We start from the raw sequence: 16,911 nt of genomic DNA on the forward strand, positions 1-16,911 counted from the left end.
GCAAGGAATATATCCCGAGGATTTAACGAAATTGCTACGAGTCTCGTTTATATGTGCCATGTATTTTTGTCCAAAAGTCTCATCGCGTTCTAATAAAGTTTGTTTTTATCGGGGATCCCCCGCAGGTTGGAGCCAAGGCTACCGACTTTAATCTTCTTTGGATGGGCAATCATCCGAAACCCGATGTGCTCAGTAGCCTCGCACCTTTCCACAAAGTCAATCACTTTCCCAGGTAAGCTAATGAATTTTACTTTTTTTTTTTCCCCACCCCTTGTTATCACTCTCGCAATATAAAAAACAAAAACAAAATATTTTGCTACACGAATGATGTTGCTGGACGATTGTCGCGCGGTGCTTACACACAGATCGTACGAAATAACCCGGAAGGATCGTCTTTACAAGAACATCGAGGGTATGCAGAGAAGCAAAGGCCTACGAAACTTTGACTTTATACCGCAAACGTTTTTACTGCCAAGCGAGTCTCGGGAATTGTTGACCGCTCACTTTAGATATCGAGGACCCTGGATCGTTAAGCCAAAGGCGAGCTCTCGCGGCCGGGGAATTTATATCGTAAATAGTGTGAGTATACAGCAGACATGCGTCAACGCTCGTAACAACGATGAATGTTGAAAAAAAAAAAAAATAAAACCGACCCTCTTCGAATGGATTTCAATGTCGCATTGGGCGGGTAAATAAAAGTGTTCTTCTTGAATGATAAACAGCCGGAAAAAATATTCACCGAGGAGTCGGTAATCGTCGCCCAATACATAAACAATCCGTTGCTGGTCGATGGACACAAGTGTGATTTGCGTTTGTACATAGCAGTTACGAATTACGATCCACTCTTAATTTATCTGTACGAAGAGGGACTGGTGAGGTTTGCGACTGTCAAATACGAAGGTGGCAATCAGTACATCTGGAATCCTTGTATGCATCTGTGCAACTACAGCATCAACAAGTTTCACGTCGATTATGTAAAGTTAGTATGACCAATACAATCTCATTTACCATCAAGTTTCGAATAATAGTTAAATATATATAAGTACAAGTGATTCGAATGCAGAAGCGACGATCCGGATGCCGAAGATGTTGGACACAAATGGACATTGTCCGCTTTACTCCGACACTTGCGTTCAATCGGCCAAGACACCGAGCTGCTCATGCAAAGAATCGAGGATATAATAATCAAATCGATTCTGGCGACCGCCTCAGGGATCGTCAGCGGTGTTAAACAATTCGTCAAACATCCTGACACTTGTTTCGGTAATTAACACAATCGTTGTTATGCGAGGACACTTTTTTTTTTTTCTTTTAGTTTTCACCGCAGCGTTTGCTTCGTTTACAGAATTATTCGGTTTTGATATTCTCATCGACGACACTCTAAAGCCGTGGCTCCTCGAGGTTAATCTGACACCCTCGTTGGGCTGCGATTCTCCTCTCGACGTAAGACTCAAGTCCGCCCTCATGTCGGATCTTCTGACCCTCGTTGGGGTACCAGCCGTTGATCCGATAATACGTCCAACGCAAAGTCTTCAATACCGACGGGTTCATTCGGCCGAGACGCTAACCCACAAGAGACGCGGCACTACCAAAAGCAAAATCAATCGAACGGGTCTTACCTCCGAGCAACAAAGAATAGTCGCGTCGGCAAAGGCACAGTTCGAAAGGCGGGGCGGTTTTGTTCGAATTTTCCCCAGCCCTAAATCGTGGCAGCTCTATTCCCAGTATTTAGGTGAATCCCTTTAAACCAAACAAAAACTATTCAACCAGCACGAGCTTTTCTTATTTCAATAACTTCTTTTATCTTTTACAACAGATCCAACGACCGGTATTCCAATAGTCACTGATCCCCTTGGCCCCGGTAGAATGCCACAGCAAGTCAGCACCAATCACAATTTAATGCTTCACGAGCAATTGTTTCCTGCTGCCAGTCGAACAACAGGTTTTCCACCATCAGAAGTAGCCGTCGATCGTTTATCCAGGTAAATATAGGGTAGCATGGGGCAAAATGGAGCAAGTTTCATTAATGAGCGTATGGTCTTTCAACTATTTTTGAGTCCCAAAATTGATGCCCAGTACTTGTTTCCTGAATTTCGTAAAAAAAATCGAAAAACCCGAATAGAATGTCAACTCGGTAATATGGGGAAAGAAATGGGATCACTCAGGCTCCATTCCTTGGATGTAAATGAAAAAAAAGTGAGTCAAATCTTATATCCCATTTCTGTCATGTTTTCGAGGTATGCAAAAAATCAACTTTGGGTCCATCGTGTTGGGGGTATATTTGGTGTTCGCGCTATATCCGGAGTCCCATCATTTATTCATGGTCCTATAGTTACCGGAATTTCTTAAAAAAAAATTTCCGGGGCACAACGGACACAGCCTCCAACAAGAGGCATAATAAAAATCGAAATATCGAAATTTTTCGAAATGCAGCAGTTTAGCAGACAGAAAAAAAAACGCTCACCAAGACAGCCAAGTCCTCGTCTTTTGAAGACGTTTCTTGCATTTTTTCCGAAGAGTTATATTCGTCGTCCTCCGAGAAGATTGGATTTACCGGCGTGTAACATGCAAAAAATGAGCACACACACCTTGCGTGTACAAGTGTTGAAGACGAAGATGTCAGCTATGCGTGTGATTTTTGTAAAAAATCAATAAAAAAAACCTTTTTTCCTTATTCGTACTTTGATTACTATTGTGGTTTTTAAAAATACTAAGTCAAAAAAGCGAATGAAGAACTTTATGCATTTTATGAAATTTCAGTTTCGGGAAAGTCCGTTTTGCCCCATATTACCCTACAGCTGTAACCAAATATAGCACGCACCGCGTAAACGGTGCTTTCATTTTTACTTTGTTTTTTTTTTCTCTCTCTCTCTCACACACACACACACACACACACAGATATGCGAGATACGAGAGAGCACTAGTCAAAGGTCATAAACAAAGTTTGGATCGTACCGATAGCAAGGAAAATATGGAAGTTGATACTCATCAAAAGTACAAGGCTCAAGTGACGCAAATGATGCAAGATGGAAACAAGCTCAGGTATATATTTTCTCTTTTCCCTCTGATGTGCTTGGTCGACTTTTTTCTTTCTGCTCGTCTTAATAATTGAAATGAATATTTTCAGTCCTGGTGAAGCGAGAAAAGCGTTTGGTTTGTACCTCCGTTACATATTACGTAAAATATCACAGCCCAGCACCGATTGGGCCTGTTGCGATCTCGTTATGAAGTTCCTCCAACAATCCTCGAACAACTTACGCACACCGTTCTTGTTTACCGTGAGAATCATTATCCATTATTTACGGAGAAACCTGCTCGATGGTTTCTCTGCCAAGCATATAGTCGCGGGCAAAAAATTAAATCCATTTTTTCCTTTCTACGAAACGAAAGGATTTTTTATTTTTCAAACGTTTCTCTTATTGTGTGTTTCAGTCACCAAGTTGTAAGCTAAGCGACAAAGATCGTGCAGCAATAACCGCCAAACAATTGTCGGATTTTTTGCATTTGTACAATCGTGAGACCGAACTGTACTCCGACACCGTTGATCGGCCGCGAACAGTTCCCAACCAACTTTTTCAAAAGTTTCTCGCCTCTGCAAGGTTGGTTCTCGTCGAATACTTGACAAAATTATTTGTGATTTTAAGAAAACAAAAATGAATGTTGTTGGGTAAAAAGAGAAAAATTTGACGGTACATCGCGCCATGTGTAAAAGAGCATCGATTGATTTTTAATTAATAAATTCTAATAATATGAGAATAACTTTGTTACAGCGAAGAAGATCTCGATGCTATCCTTATACTTCAAACTCGTTTGTACAATTGCACTCACACGTTTTTGGGAAAGAGCAGCTTCGCAGGAAATTTGCGTGGCAATAATTTGTTGGATTCGTTGCCGCAAATAACGTCGAGAGTTCATTCGAACGCGATGCTGACCGAACCGTGCAAGTGTTTTCAGCCGAGCGCCAACAAAATTGGGAAAGCATCGACGACGAATACGTGAGGTTCGCAAGATCGTGGCAATGTTGTCGCGATTCGTATATAACTGTCGTTGAAATAGAAAAAAAGGAAAAAGAAACCAAAAGAAAACATCGACGGATCCATATGCGAGTTGCTATAACCCCGTCCAAAAAAAAAAAAAAAAAAGCATAGAAAAGTATGAAAAAGATATACCTCAAAGAGAAAGCAAAAAGAAAAGAAAAACAAAATGAGAGCCAAAAGAAACGCACATGAGCGTTAGTTCTCGCCATAGCAATATCATTTTGCACGTAACGTATGAAGAGAACTTTGAGCCGTTGACCTTCGTCGGTCCAAGCGAGACTTCGAACGTATATACACATTGCCTCGTCAAAATATAACGAATTGTCGAAGTGGTTTTCGTTGATTGAATTTTCGCTCGATCGATTTGAAAATTTGTTTCCGTCATTACAGTTTTTTTTTTATTTTTTTATTAATATTTCTATCGCTTACTATTTCCATCGCGAAATGTTTATTTTCCATTTTGATCTGGATATACGTTTTCGCGTTCGTTACTCGAATTTGAAATAATAACACGTTCCTACTTTTTCACTCAATTGCTATGAAAAAATTTCTCCGAAAACTTTTACCTTAATGATTTTGTTAAAATTACGATCATGAATACTCGGAGACGAGATTTGCAAGGACTACGACTCTCATTATAATGTCATTTATATACTGGTTGCTAGTCATGCGGATGTAGCGGTTGAACAAACGCGTTACGAATTTCCGTTTAGCCTGACATTCGATACGATCCTAAGGGAGTCGTTAAAATATTTTTTCCGAATGGCACTATAACGAAATATCTTTCAAAGTACAATTGTCGGCACAAACCCGCCAAACAATCGTATTTTTTTTCGTCGTAAACACAAATGCCGCTATTTATCGTAGTAGTAAATCTTTAAAATAAGATAAACACGTGATTATAAAACAATGAAACGAATTAAGAATCTCGATGTGCAAATTTTTTTGAGAATCGCTTGAGCTACGCAACATTTTTTATTAATTGATATTATTCATCATATATCCTGCCGCAATTTAGAAATAAGTCATCTTCCATTCACAAACAGTAATCGCTGTAAGAAATAATAATAAGAAAAATTTGCTACATCATTTTCCCCCTATCATCATCGTCGTCATCGTTGAGATCCCTCTTGCTAACGGGGAGAGTTGCTTTAATCGTTGCTTCTCGTAGCACCAACTGTTCGAATAATATCGATTCATCATATATTTCATCGCTTTTTTAATCCTCATGAGTGAGAAATAACTCTTAAAGGCATAAAAGGATTTAATTATTTTACGATTTCAATCCATACGTGCTGTGATATGAATACATAATTTATTTCATCGTTAACAGAGACGATTAGACGAGTTTGTGAAAATAATAAATAGATAAACGATTTAAAATAATTCTCGAGACGACGAAGGTTGTTAATGAAATATAAATGCTCTCTAATGCTCTTTTAATGAAATTGGAAATCCGTTGGCGGTGGAGATCGTCACAATACTTCTCATTGACAAAAATTCTGCTTAAATATTAATTACTAATCCGTGGTTTTTTCTTGTTGTAGTTGATGATCCGATAATTGAACAACGAATATAATAATTACAGAGGGCACAACGTTCATATGTATATATAAAATTTTTAAATATTATTATGTCTCATACGAGCTATACTTTGGTTCAAGCTATTTTGAGAAAATTCGATACGATTGTGAGTTTAGTAAGAAACGTTCAGACGCGACGCTAGAATAATTTTTGTTTTCACAACCCGTCATAACTTTAGAAAAAACTTAATCAACCACGAGAGTATTTCGTACGAATCGCAAATTATTTATTCTAATCAATTGTCATAAAGCATCGCGCGCATGTAAACAGTGTAAATAATAAAGAAGAAAATTTTTGTACATCAACGTTGATCAGGATTAAAAGGAAGAACGTCGAGCAAGTCCTCGAGTTTGTGTGTGTGCAGGCGTATAATTTATGTCGAGAATTTGTTTTTATACATTTTATATATTCTGTTTTTTATTTGCCAACGCTTGAAATTTTATTTTTCGTTTTTCTACGTTAATGTTTATTTTTTTTGTTCTTGTACGTTTGTAGTTTTTTTTTTTTTTTTAGGAATTTTTGATGAGGCGTATAGTTAATCCTACATTTGTCCATGGATTCGCGCAAGATATATATAATACGATTAAGAAAAAATTTATTTATCAAACTAAGTTATGTCTACATGTCTATGGCATAAACAATGTTTTTACACGTATCAAAAGTCTATGGCGTATTTATTTCATAGGGGGCGAGCTTTTTCTATTTAATTTCATGTGAATTGGATGATTTGTTTATTATTTCTACAAAGACTGGATTCGGAGAATAAATTTTATTGTATAATTCATATCGCTGATGATTTGGAATTAATTCAAGTATAACGTTAAAAAAATCGCGTTCCCAAACTGCCTGTAACCTTCACATTTAATGAGAATTAAAAAACGTAAATGTGCTAAACGAAACAGATCGGTATTCAGTTCGATAACTTGTATAGCCTAATGTAGAAAAAAAGGAAAAACAATTTCCAAAGCTCTGCGCACTTCATCAGTTTTGTCTTTCACTATCAAGACATTGGAGGAATGTGTTCAACGATTATTTATTGTGTCTACAAGCAGTCGCTTATTTTACTTGATATATATATATATATATATTATTGGGACCTCATTGATTGTTTCAATTTATCTTTGGATAAAAATCTAAACTGGAATATCAGAGAAAGCGAGTTGGAAAAAATAATGGGACAATGGGGGGACGTTACAATCGTTCCCCTGGTACCTGTGATCTGTAAAACTTGCTAGTCAGCTCTTTAAGTCTTTCCAGAATTCAACTAATGGAAAGAAACGATTATTCAGCTATAATTTTGACCATTTATTTTTCCTTGTATCTATTAGTAAAAACTTCGCGTTCGATACCATAATGGAGAATCACACAATGTTCTCACAAGACAAAATGAATAGCAATAAAAAAGTTTGGTTCTGTATTGGCTACTTCATTTTTGTTGATCCGTTGTATCAAATAATCAAGATTAATACTGTAAAACGCTAGTGAATTCCACAGGCATAGTAAAGGAAATCACAAAACAATTGAGTTTTCTACAATTTTAGTCCAAGTTGAAATTTGGAAGCTCAATTAATACTTTAAATAATTTGCTATGTAATTGTGAAATAAGAGATAACAATGTTCATTGTATAAAATTTGTACAGTATATAGCCAATGTTCTCCTTATAGGCTTGCAATCTCAACTGTTTTCAATCTATAAACAATTATTGTAATTAAGAAATTTGAAATATCCATCCTGGATTTACGCCTGGATATCTCGCTGAGAAACATATTTTTCCCATTGTACAGCAAGTGTGGCAGTGTCTTGAAAAAAATCGAAAACGATTGGTAATAAAGAAATTCAACAAATATTTCACCCGAGTATTCCACTCTATCAATTCGAAATGTCATTCACTTTTTAGTGCATCATGGCAATCTTCTATATATAAAAAAAAAAAAAAAAAACCCAGAAACCAAGTCGGATTTATTCTTATACTTGAAAGAAATTGGCCAACCTAATAATAATATAACGAAAATTTGTGTGAAATGAATCGATTTGGTTAAAACTTCCAAAGAAATTTACAAAACGTCAATTGAAATTTAAGAGTATGGATCAGTCGACTAACCTCACTTGGAATTTTTGAAATCGAAATTCTTTGACACAGTTTGATCGATTAAAAAAAGGCTCTGTCAGCCTACGCAGAACGATGGCAAAAATCCACTGACAGAGCCTTTTTTTAATCGGTCAAACTTTGTCAAAGAATTTCGATTTCTCTCTCGCACTCATGGTTGCGATATACCGACTGATCCATATAAATCGTAAATAAAAATGATCTGCCGCGAAGATCTGTAAATTAAACAATTGACACACATTGAAACACATTTGACATTGAAACTTAAAATCAAAGATGGAGGTCGAAAAAGTACTCGTGACGCCTCTAACGTCATAAATTATAAGTTTTTGGAGGTAGCACTTTCAATACTTTGATGGAAATATAATCATCATAATAATGTATTATATAAATAATAATACAATAATGATAAAAGACCCCCAAAAGCTTTCACTTTTCATCACTAGTGGCACGGTAGTGTACTTGAGGTGCGTTCCACTTATCGCCCGTAACGCCCAGACGACGGCTACTGGGATAGGATATTGGGGCATTTTGGGCGTTTTGGGCGATAAGTGGAACACACCTTTGCTGCACCATCCCTATAGAGAAAAAAAAACAACAACTCTTATGGCCTCTGCACATTGCTGCGCGCGATGAGCGATGAGCGACGAGCGATAGCCAATGAGAGCTCCGATTTTCCGGACGACGGCCAGAAAGCAGAGCTCTCATTGGGCTATCGCTCGTCGCTCATTGCGCTCATCGCTCATCGCACGCAGTGTGCAGAGACCATTACCCGCTTATAAAACTTCGAACGCGGCACTAGCGGTCTATTGTCCGAATCAAACGCACCCACAGATACTCGCCTCGCCCGCCAATGGAGTCTCGTGGTGAAGCCGAAAGCTGATCTTCGCGCTAGGTGGTTTATTTACGAACTATAAACTCTGATACACTCTCTGACCTGCTATTCAACAAGCATAACAATAGTAGTCGTTTCCGTATTAACTTAACGTTTGTGCGTACATATAGTATCAAACAAATCCATTTTTTTAATGAATATCAGAAGGAATTCATTGGAATATCGTTGCTTCGATAAAATTCTGGATATTTTTGGAGTTCGAACCAGTGCAAATTGCTTGATCAATCAGTTTCGGTACATATCATACCAAATTGCATTTTGCCTTAGACTATAATTTATATCCAAACAGATGTATGGGAGTTACTGTTAATAAGTAATTGATCAACCCAGCAGTAATAGAAAACTTGATAATGTGAGTAAAAGAATGGTTACGAGTATATTTTAAATCTACGATATCAATTGTAACCTCACTTAATCCGTACTAGATAAAATGGAGTCGGAGGAAATCGTCATTTTCGATCATTCCGAAGTAGATAGTAATGATGATGACCAAAATCTTGAAACATACCAAAAAGAGGAGAGTGAAGTCTTCGTGAATGTGGAACATAGACAGGCAATGGAAAAATTGTCCAGCTGGTCGGATATTTGCAGAGTTTGTGCCAATTCCAACGATCATATCATTCCGATATTTGAGGCTGAAGGAGCGCAGCATGATTTATCTGATAAAATTCACAAATATCTACCAATTCGGGTAACTATCATAAAGATTTCACATTATGTGTTGATAATAATTATACAGTTCAAGAATATTTTCAGCTCATAAAAATATCATATATATTTGAAATATAGCATATTAGGACAACAAAAGCAAAATTAAAAGCAACTACCTCAAGTTGAAACGAAATGACCAATGCAAAATAACAAATATTTCAACATTTCTTCTATCAAACGAGTAATATTGATTAGTTTTTTCAACTCGGTACAACTATAACATTTTTATCATTGTTTGATGTTCTAGGTTGCAAAAACTGATACTCTACCGGTACAATTATGTTATCACTGTGCCGCAACGATTCTTGCCTGGCATGAATTGCTCGAAGGTTGCGTGAACGCGCAAAGACAACTTTTGCAGATGCAATCTGATCACAGCTACAAAGAACAGAACAATATGAAATGCAGTGAAAATTCAAGCAAAGAACTCGTCGATGATCTTGGATCTATGCCCCTTACTAAACAAGAATTATGTATGATGGATCAACAGGAAGAGGAGCTGGAACAAAGTATCGTCGAAGAAGAATCGACATCGAGGTAGAGTATATTTTTTTTTCTATCGAATGTTGACAAGTTCTCGAAAGAAGTCGAAAATTTTGGCTGAGCGAACCAAGAATCCAAAATATTTCTGCACCGATTCTTATTTCCAAAGACGAGCCTGACAAGAAACGGCCAAAAAAACAAAACAATCGCTTGAAAAACCTTGAAAGGATAATCCAGGAGCGGGAAAAATCTGAAAATTGGACGCCATATAAAGCAAGGAAGAAAGAGAAGACCCGAGTGAAGCTTTGAATGTTTTGCAGGTCCGATAGTGCGGCGGAGACATTTTCAGTATTCCTTGACAAGCAACATATATGTCGAAATTCAAGGAGGATTAAAAATGAAGTTGGTAAAGAAACATTTGATCCGAAAGATAATTTCATATGGCAAGAGGATTGCAACAAAGAAAAATCTTTCGTGACGAATGTAGAATTATCGGAGCCTGAGAGTTTGAATAATGCGGGTGAAGATGCGAAAAAAAGAATTCTCCCGAGAAATCGATCGAGTTCGATAAAACATGTCGATGACGCGAAGGAAAAAGGGGAACTTTCGAGAAACTCAGAGTCCCATGAAAACGAGTCGAACTCCGCTGAAATAAATTGTACAGTTTGTTCCAAAGAACCGCAGGATAGCGATGAATTGAAAAATCACGTGACGGAGCACCAATGCTTGTCCAACTCGAAGAAACTGTACAGATGTAACGAATGCTCAAAAATTTTTCGTGTCAAAGACTCACTGATCCGTCATCAACGTATTCATCGTGACGAAAGACCATTTACTTGTCACGTGTGCGGCAAACAATTTCGGGATTCCGGTGGTCTATCGCGACACGTCAAAGACGTCCACGCAAAATTGAAAAATTTTACTTGCGATATATGCTTCAATAGGTTTTCCTCGAAAGCAACGCGCGACGATCATCGGAGAATTCACACCGGGGAGAGACCTTACAACTGCGACCATTGTGTCAAGTCCTTCAAATCCCGAGCTTCTCTTTACATACACAGTAAACTCCACACTGACGACTATCCATATCCTTGTGTTCATTGTGACAAAAAGTTTCGTCGACGGCAGGAAATGCTCGTGCATCTTTCAACTCACACGGGTGAGAAAAATTATAGCTGCGACGTGTGTTTACGGAGATTTCGCGTTAAGACGGAAGTCGCCAGACACAAGTTAACTCATTCCAATGAGAAACCATATGTTTGCGCCAAATGCGGTTTGAGCTTTCGACAAAATCGTTACCTCAATAATCACATTAAATCAAGACATCCGCAGCACTCTTCGAACGATTGAAACATTCGTTTGGATACTCGGCGTAGGAAGAATGATAAAAAAAAAAAAACGAAAAAAATGCATATCGACGTCCGGAGATGACTAAAAAAAAATCTGGCTATTGTTTCTTTTTTCCAGATTCGACGAAACGACGAGAGACCCGAGTTTCAAGAAATTATTGAAAAGAGATAAGAAGAAGACGATGACTCCCGGGATTTTGCAAGAGCCCTCAATAATCGGTAACGATCGATCCATCGGTGTCGGTAAAAAAAATGCACCAAATACGCACAGTATTGGTACGCTATCGTGTGACAAATGTGCAAGAGTATTTAAGAGAGAAATTAATCTGAGCAGACATCGAGTTAATTGTCGCATAAGAAACGAAAAAGAAGATGCAAGACGCAAGGAAAGTGATGATACGGAAATTATTGAATCACTCATGATTGCGGAAACTTTGAATTCGTCTCGGGGCTCCGGAATTACTGATAAAAGTTCGAGCTATCGATGCTATTTCTGCGATTATACAACGGGGGAAAAAAAATTAATAAAACTTCACTTACGTCAGAACCACGAAGAAACTGCGGAGAAGAATAAAAAAAGAAAAAAATATGGCGACGTGCCGGAGGAAATAGTGGTTAAGGCGAGAATGGAAGCAAACGGTCGTGTCTATTATCATTGCAACGAGTGTGGCAAAAATCTATTTTCTCTTTATACGTTCGCGGGGCATATGAGAATCCATACGGGCGAGAGACCATACACTTGTCACTTGTGTGGCAAACAATTTCGCGTTAATCAGGGCTTGGCTCGTCATTTGCAAGAGACTCACGCAGGAATTAAAAAATTTTCCTGTGACATCTGTTCTCGGATGTTCTCGACGAAACGCAACGTCGAGGATCATCGACGTATCCACACCGGCGAGCGTCCCTTCGTTTGCAACGTATGCGGCAAAACTTTCAAGCAAAAAGCCTCGCTATTTGTTCATAATCGTACACACACGGACTTTTTTCCGTTCAAATGTAATTATTGCAATCAGGCCTTTCGTACCAGACCATCCCTCGTTCTACATCTTACGAAACACACCGGTGAGAGGCCTCATACATGCGATATATGTGATCGTTCTTTTCGCATCAAGTATGACCTCAAACGTCATCGCCTGGTACATTCGGATGAAAAACCTTGGCGATGTACCGACTGCGATATGGACTTTCGACAGAAGCGGTATCTCGTCAATCACAGAAGAATCAACCACGAGTCCAGAAGAAATTCCAAAAATCAGTGAAGTAAACAACATCGTGGGAAACATTTTTTGGGTCGATCAGGGCGAAGGAAGATTTCAAAGTGCTCCTCAATCGATATCTAAATGTTGTATATACCGCGGAGACAAATATTTTCGGTGTGATCTTTGCGCGATCGTCGTTTAGCAACGAGTGTCTCACGGAAAAAATATTTAAACGTAAAATTACACGCATAAGTGCGGAATTTGCACAATCACTCTTTCGGACGAAAACGAGATCTGAAAAAGCGCGAGCTCTCGTATACACTGAAATTAAATCGTACCCCGTTGCGAAACTTGTGAGAAAATTTTTCGAATCGCTGATGGCTGTTTGAAACTTTATGCACAAACTCATATAAATGAGAAAGCGTATGTTTGCGGATATTGCGACATGTCTGAATGACCGAAACGACTGAACGAGTGCGCGTGAATAGCCTGACGAATTTGAGTCGAGGAAAAAGAGTTTATTAGAATGTTGATGAAAGAAAAAGAAAAAGAAAAAGAAAAAAAACGAGCGAAGAATATTACAAGAAAATTTTCGTCGTAACGCATAATGTGCATCAATCGATGCACAGATTCAACGATATCTTTTTCGATGATTTACGATGACAGAGGAATTGTATTTGTGTTCACAGGTCCCACATAGAATTTTACGTAAAAAAGGATGATACCCTGATAAAGAGGATCGATGAGAGCAACGATGGTCCGGTGGAAAGCACGCGGTGTGATAAATGCGATAAAAGTTTCTCCGAAATACCTCAACTTGTCGAACACTTGAGGATCGAACACGACGACGATCACGTTTATTATTGTCACTGTTGTGAAAATTTGTTTCGAGGACCGGAGGAGATATTTTACGAGCACATCCGGGATCACGAACGCGAGCATGAAGCAATAAATAATGAGAAATCGGATAACTTGTTGCATTCATCGAGCGAAATTTTTGCGAAAACAAAAATTTGTAAAGATGCGCCAACATCGATGGAAGACGATGACGATTCATCAGTTCCCGAACGCGTAACAACGTTCGAATCTCCAAAGACAAAGACTTCGTACATGTGCGAATTTTGTGGCAAAACGTATAACTCGTTGTTGAATCTTCGCACTCATCAGATAAATGTTCACGCTGGCTTGAAACTGTTCATGTGCGACTTTTGCGAGCGCAACCTTGCGTCGGAATCGGCACTGGAGAATCATCGACGCTCGCACACCAAAGAATCGCCCTACCAGTGTGAATACTGCGATAAAAAATTTCGTACCGCGAATTCAATGTACGCTCATCAACGTATACACGAGGATCGTAAACCTTACGTTTGCACCAAGTGCGACGAAAGATATCTCACGAAAAAGTGCTTGACGGAACATTTGAGAAAGCATGGAGAAAGCACCTCTTATATTTGTGAAACGTGCGGCAAAAGTTTCGCCGTCAAGAGAAATTTCTTGAGACACTGCCGAGTTCACAGTGTGGACGAAATCTTCGTTTGTCCGTATTGCCCCTCAAAGTTCCGACAAAAAAGATATCTAAGAGTACACACGCAGATTCATCATCCCGGTGAATGAGATGAGAGTCGCTGCCGCGCGATTCTAGACACACATATATATTGACTCTGTTATGCGGCGACGTTTTGTGTGCGCGTGTCTCTGTTTTTCTTTTCTTTTTTTTTTCCGTACGGTGATTTTTCGACTTGCGGAGGGTATATAACTACGCTCCCGACGTAGTACTACATTGAATGATTTTTTTAGCAGACATTTTATCCGCGCGTATTCATCTTTATTTTTAGTTCAACATCCATGTAACGTTTTGCGCGTTTGCCTCTTTTGTGGAAGGATGGTGCATTCTTTGAAAAAATAAATCATTTGAACGCGAAGAGGCTTTTTTTTTTAAATATCAACCGACATGTTTTTACCATGCCCAATCTCAAATTTTATTTTAATGTTTCATCACATTTTTTTTATCGTTTTTAGGTTGAAGAAAATAGGGGCAAAGAAAAGAAGGAGAGAAAAAGCTGTTAAAATTACGATGAGCGAAAATATTATTGACAAATTTCATGAGAATAATGATGAGAACGGAAGAAAAAAGAGGACGATATCAGAAAGTTCGGAAACGCTGATTATCGAGGAAACTGCCGGCGAATGTTTCGGTGAAAATGAAGAAAGAACGAAAGATGTAGATAAAAAGATTGTCAGAAAGAAAAAAATCTCAAACGATGCCTATATTTGTGACCTATGCGGGAAAAAATTTCTCCTTCGAAGCAGTCTAAAATCTCATCTGAAACTGCACACCGGGTTGAAATATTTCACGTGCCACATATGCGGTAAACAATTCACTCAGAATGGTTGTCTATATTATCATCTTAAATACCTTCACGGTGGTGTAAAAAATCATTCGTGTGACATTTGCGGAAGATCATTCGCTATGAAATCCGCGATGGAAGATCATCGTCGTTCAATCCATACGGGTGAACGACCCTATATTTGTCATTCTTGCGGTAAAACTTTTGCCACTAAATCCTCTCTGTATATACATAGTAGAACTCACACCCAAAATTATCCATATCAGTGTAAATATTGTCAAAAATCCTTCAGATGGAAACAGCAATTGATCGGGCACGTGACCATTCATACGGGCGAAAAAAAACATGTTTGCGACGTTTGTGGCAAAGCTTTTGGCGTCAAAAATCAACTCACCAGACACAAACGTACTCATGAAACCACAAAACCTTACACGTGTGAAAAATGTGGTATCAGCTTTGGGCAAAAACGCTACTTGTCCACTCACGAGAGATCCAAACACAAATAACTTTTTCTTGTCTCGCAATTGCTAGTAATTATTGAACGTACTTTCGGCTACGGGATCAAGAAAAATAGTATACAACCCACGGCCCAAATGTTAGATGCCCTGGCATGTGCGACATGAAGGCCTCGGCTTCGCCTCGGCCTTCATATAGCACATGCCAGGAAATCCAACTTTCGGGCCTAGGGTCGTAATATACTATTCTTCAAACTTTTCAATCGTCCAGATCTCCTGTTTGTCAGTGAATTTCATACCAATGCCAATTTATTGATATTTTCCACCGCATCCATCTCGCAATAATAATAATTTCCCGTTAATTTATTTGAGCAACGGCTGAACAGATTTAAAATTTTTTATCTCATTCGTCATACATTATTCTTTAATAGCATATAAATATAAATGGTCGTTAGTTTTTTTTTTTTCAACATTCATCCAGCTCCTTCTGTATCAAAAGTATATAAAAAAATGAGACTGAACGCGTAACTATGGCAAACTCAACACCAATTGTCATATTTATTAGTCGAAAAGCTTTCTATAAAAATAATAATCATCTTATTTGACATGTGTAATAATCAATTTGGATAAATTCTAAAAATGAAACTTTTGACTCGTCTAACTTTCCAAAGGTTGATCTCCAGATTCGTTTTCCGTTGGTACGCTTCGGCAATTTTTAACGTGTTCCTGGTAATAATAACAGAAAAAAAAATAAGGTAAGGTCACGTACACCACGATAATTATTGTTTTATAGAAATCGATCACTTTCATATTATAAATCAAGGCTTTTCTCATTTCGAGAATCATTTTTTGACGTGTTGTATCGTATCGAATAACGTTTACCGTTAAACAACGCATATGCGCGTATATATAATTGATTTTTAATAAAAGAAAAAAACAAACTCCGTATACTAGCAGTGCAAAGTAAATTAGTATATATATATACGTACGTCATAAGAAGACTCGTCAAGAGTATGGAGAGGATTTTTAGGGCACGTTTTTTCCAACAAATCGCCGATAAGGCATCTTTCAAGGTGACACTGAAATTCACTTAATTGCATACTATGCGATTTATCCAACGGACATACGACAACTGGATCCTCTAACAATCCGCTTCGAGGAGATTCAACCGGTGAAACAGTCACGTTTAAATATTGACCCGAGCCCTTTTGGCTTTTCTTCATTTCCATGTTTTTTTCCCAATAATGAACAACGATTCCGTAGATTTCCGTACGCACATATACACTGCAGCGTTTAAACGACATATACATATTATACATAGACGTATATCTATACAAATATCAATAAATATATTTGTTAATTTTCGATCGACTTACTTTAAAATCACGCTGCAATTTCAAACAAATATCGCCTGTGCACTCGAAGAGTGAAACGGTGAAAATGTGGAATGGGAAAAATTAGACTATATAGGACGATCGAGCTGCTTGATCTTTCTCTTCAACGACGGACTACTTTCTCTGTATACTTTCTTATATTTTATTCTTCCAACGTCTTATTAACCTTTCTGCGACGTGTAAACAATGGACGACTGTTTACTAAACGCAACTCTTTCAATAATAATAAAGTCTTATATTTTACTCGGTCGGCAAAAAGATATATTTAATGGTTCTTTCTTCGTAGAAATCTGCTCTGAATATCATTGTTTCGAAAAATTCAATAATTCGTAAGGGATTGGGAGGATT

At 38.0% G+C, this 16,911-nt stretch overlaps 3 protein-coding genes across 6 annotated transcripts in view; all 3 read left to right on the forward strand.

The window, feature by feature from the left end:
- Positions 1-7,468, forward strand: part of TTLL5 (Tubulin tyrosine ligase-like 5) — a 29,951-nt gene extending 22,483 nt beyond the window's left edge. For both annotated transcript variants that reach the window (XM_043416002.1, XM_043416004.1), the window contains exons 5-14: positions 126-232; positions 366-579; positions 723-979; positions 1,064-1,263; positions 1,346-1,732; positions 1,817-1,982; positions 2,899-3,042; positions 3,128-3,278; positions 3,433-3,599; positions 3,771-7,468. In XM_043416002.1, the coding sequence (XP_043271937.1) occupies positions 126-232; positions 366-579; positions 723-979; positions 1,064-1,263; positions 1,346-1,732; positions 1,817-1,982; positions 2,899-3,042; positions 3,128-3,278; positions 3,433-3,599; positions 3,771-3,999 (2,022 nt within the window). In that variant the 3' untranslated portion in view covers positions 4,000-7,468. The remainder of the gene's footprint in view (positions 1-125; positions 233-365; positions 580-722; positions 980-1,063; positions 1,264-1,345; positions 1,733-1,816; positions 1,983-2,898; positions 3,043-3,127; positions 3,279-3,432; positions 3,600-3,770) is intronic.
- A 1,050-nt stretch (positions 7,469-8,518) lies between these two features.
- LOC122408938 (zinc finger protein with KRAB and SCAN domains 8-like) lies at positions 8,519-16,117 on the forward strand. Of its 3 annotated transcripts, XM_043416071.1 has the most exons (5): positions 8,526-8,976; positions 9,050-9,315; positions 9,583-9,872; positions 14,386-15,223; positions 15,416-16,117. In XM_043416071.1, the coding sequence occupies exons 2-4, from the start codon at positions 9,055-9,057 to the stop codon at positions 15,218-15,220; spliced, it is 1,386 nt and encodes a 461-aa protein (XP_043272006.1). In that variant the 5' UTR covers positions 8,526-8,976; positions 9,050-9,054; the 3' UTR covers positions 15,221-15,223; positions 15,416-16,117. The 3 variants fall into 3 exon arrangements, with proteins under 3 accessions (XP_043272004.1, XP_043272006.1, XP_043272005.1); XM_043416069.1 differs by lacking the exons at positions 14,386-15,223; positions 15,416-16,117 and adding an exon at positions 10,139-11,279 and having other exon boundaries at positions 8,519-8,976; XM_043416070.1 differs by lacking the exons at positions 14,386-15,223; positions 15,416-16,117 and adding an exon at positions 13,056-14,288 and having other exon boundaries at positions 8,546-8,976.
- Positions 11,286-13,062, forward strand: Paris (Parkin Interacting Substrate). The gene has a single exon (XM_043416074.1). The coding sequence runs from the start codon at positions 11,350-11,352 to the stop codon at positions 12,424-12,426; it is 1,077 nt and encodes a 358-aa protein (XP_043272009.1). The 5' UTR covers positions 11,286-11,349; the 3' UTR covers positions 12,427-13,062.
- Positions 16,118-16,911: the final 794 nt, after the last annotated feature.

This window comes from Venturia canescens, chromosome 4, assembly GCF_019457755.1.
Source record: "Venturia canescens isolate UGA chromosome 4, ASM1945775v1, whole genome shotgun sequence".
NCBI classification, from domain to species: domain Eukaryota; kingdom Metazoa; phylum Arthropoda; class Insecta; order Hymenoptera; family Ichneumonidae; genus Venturia; species Venturia canescens.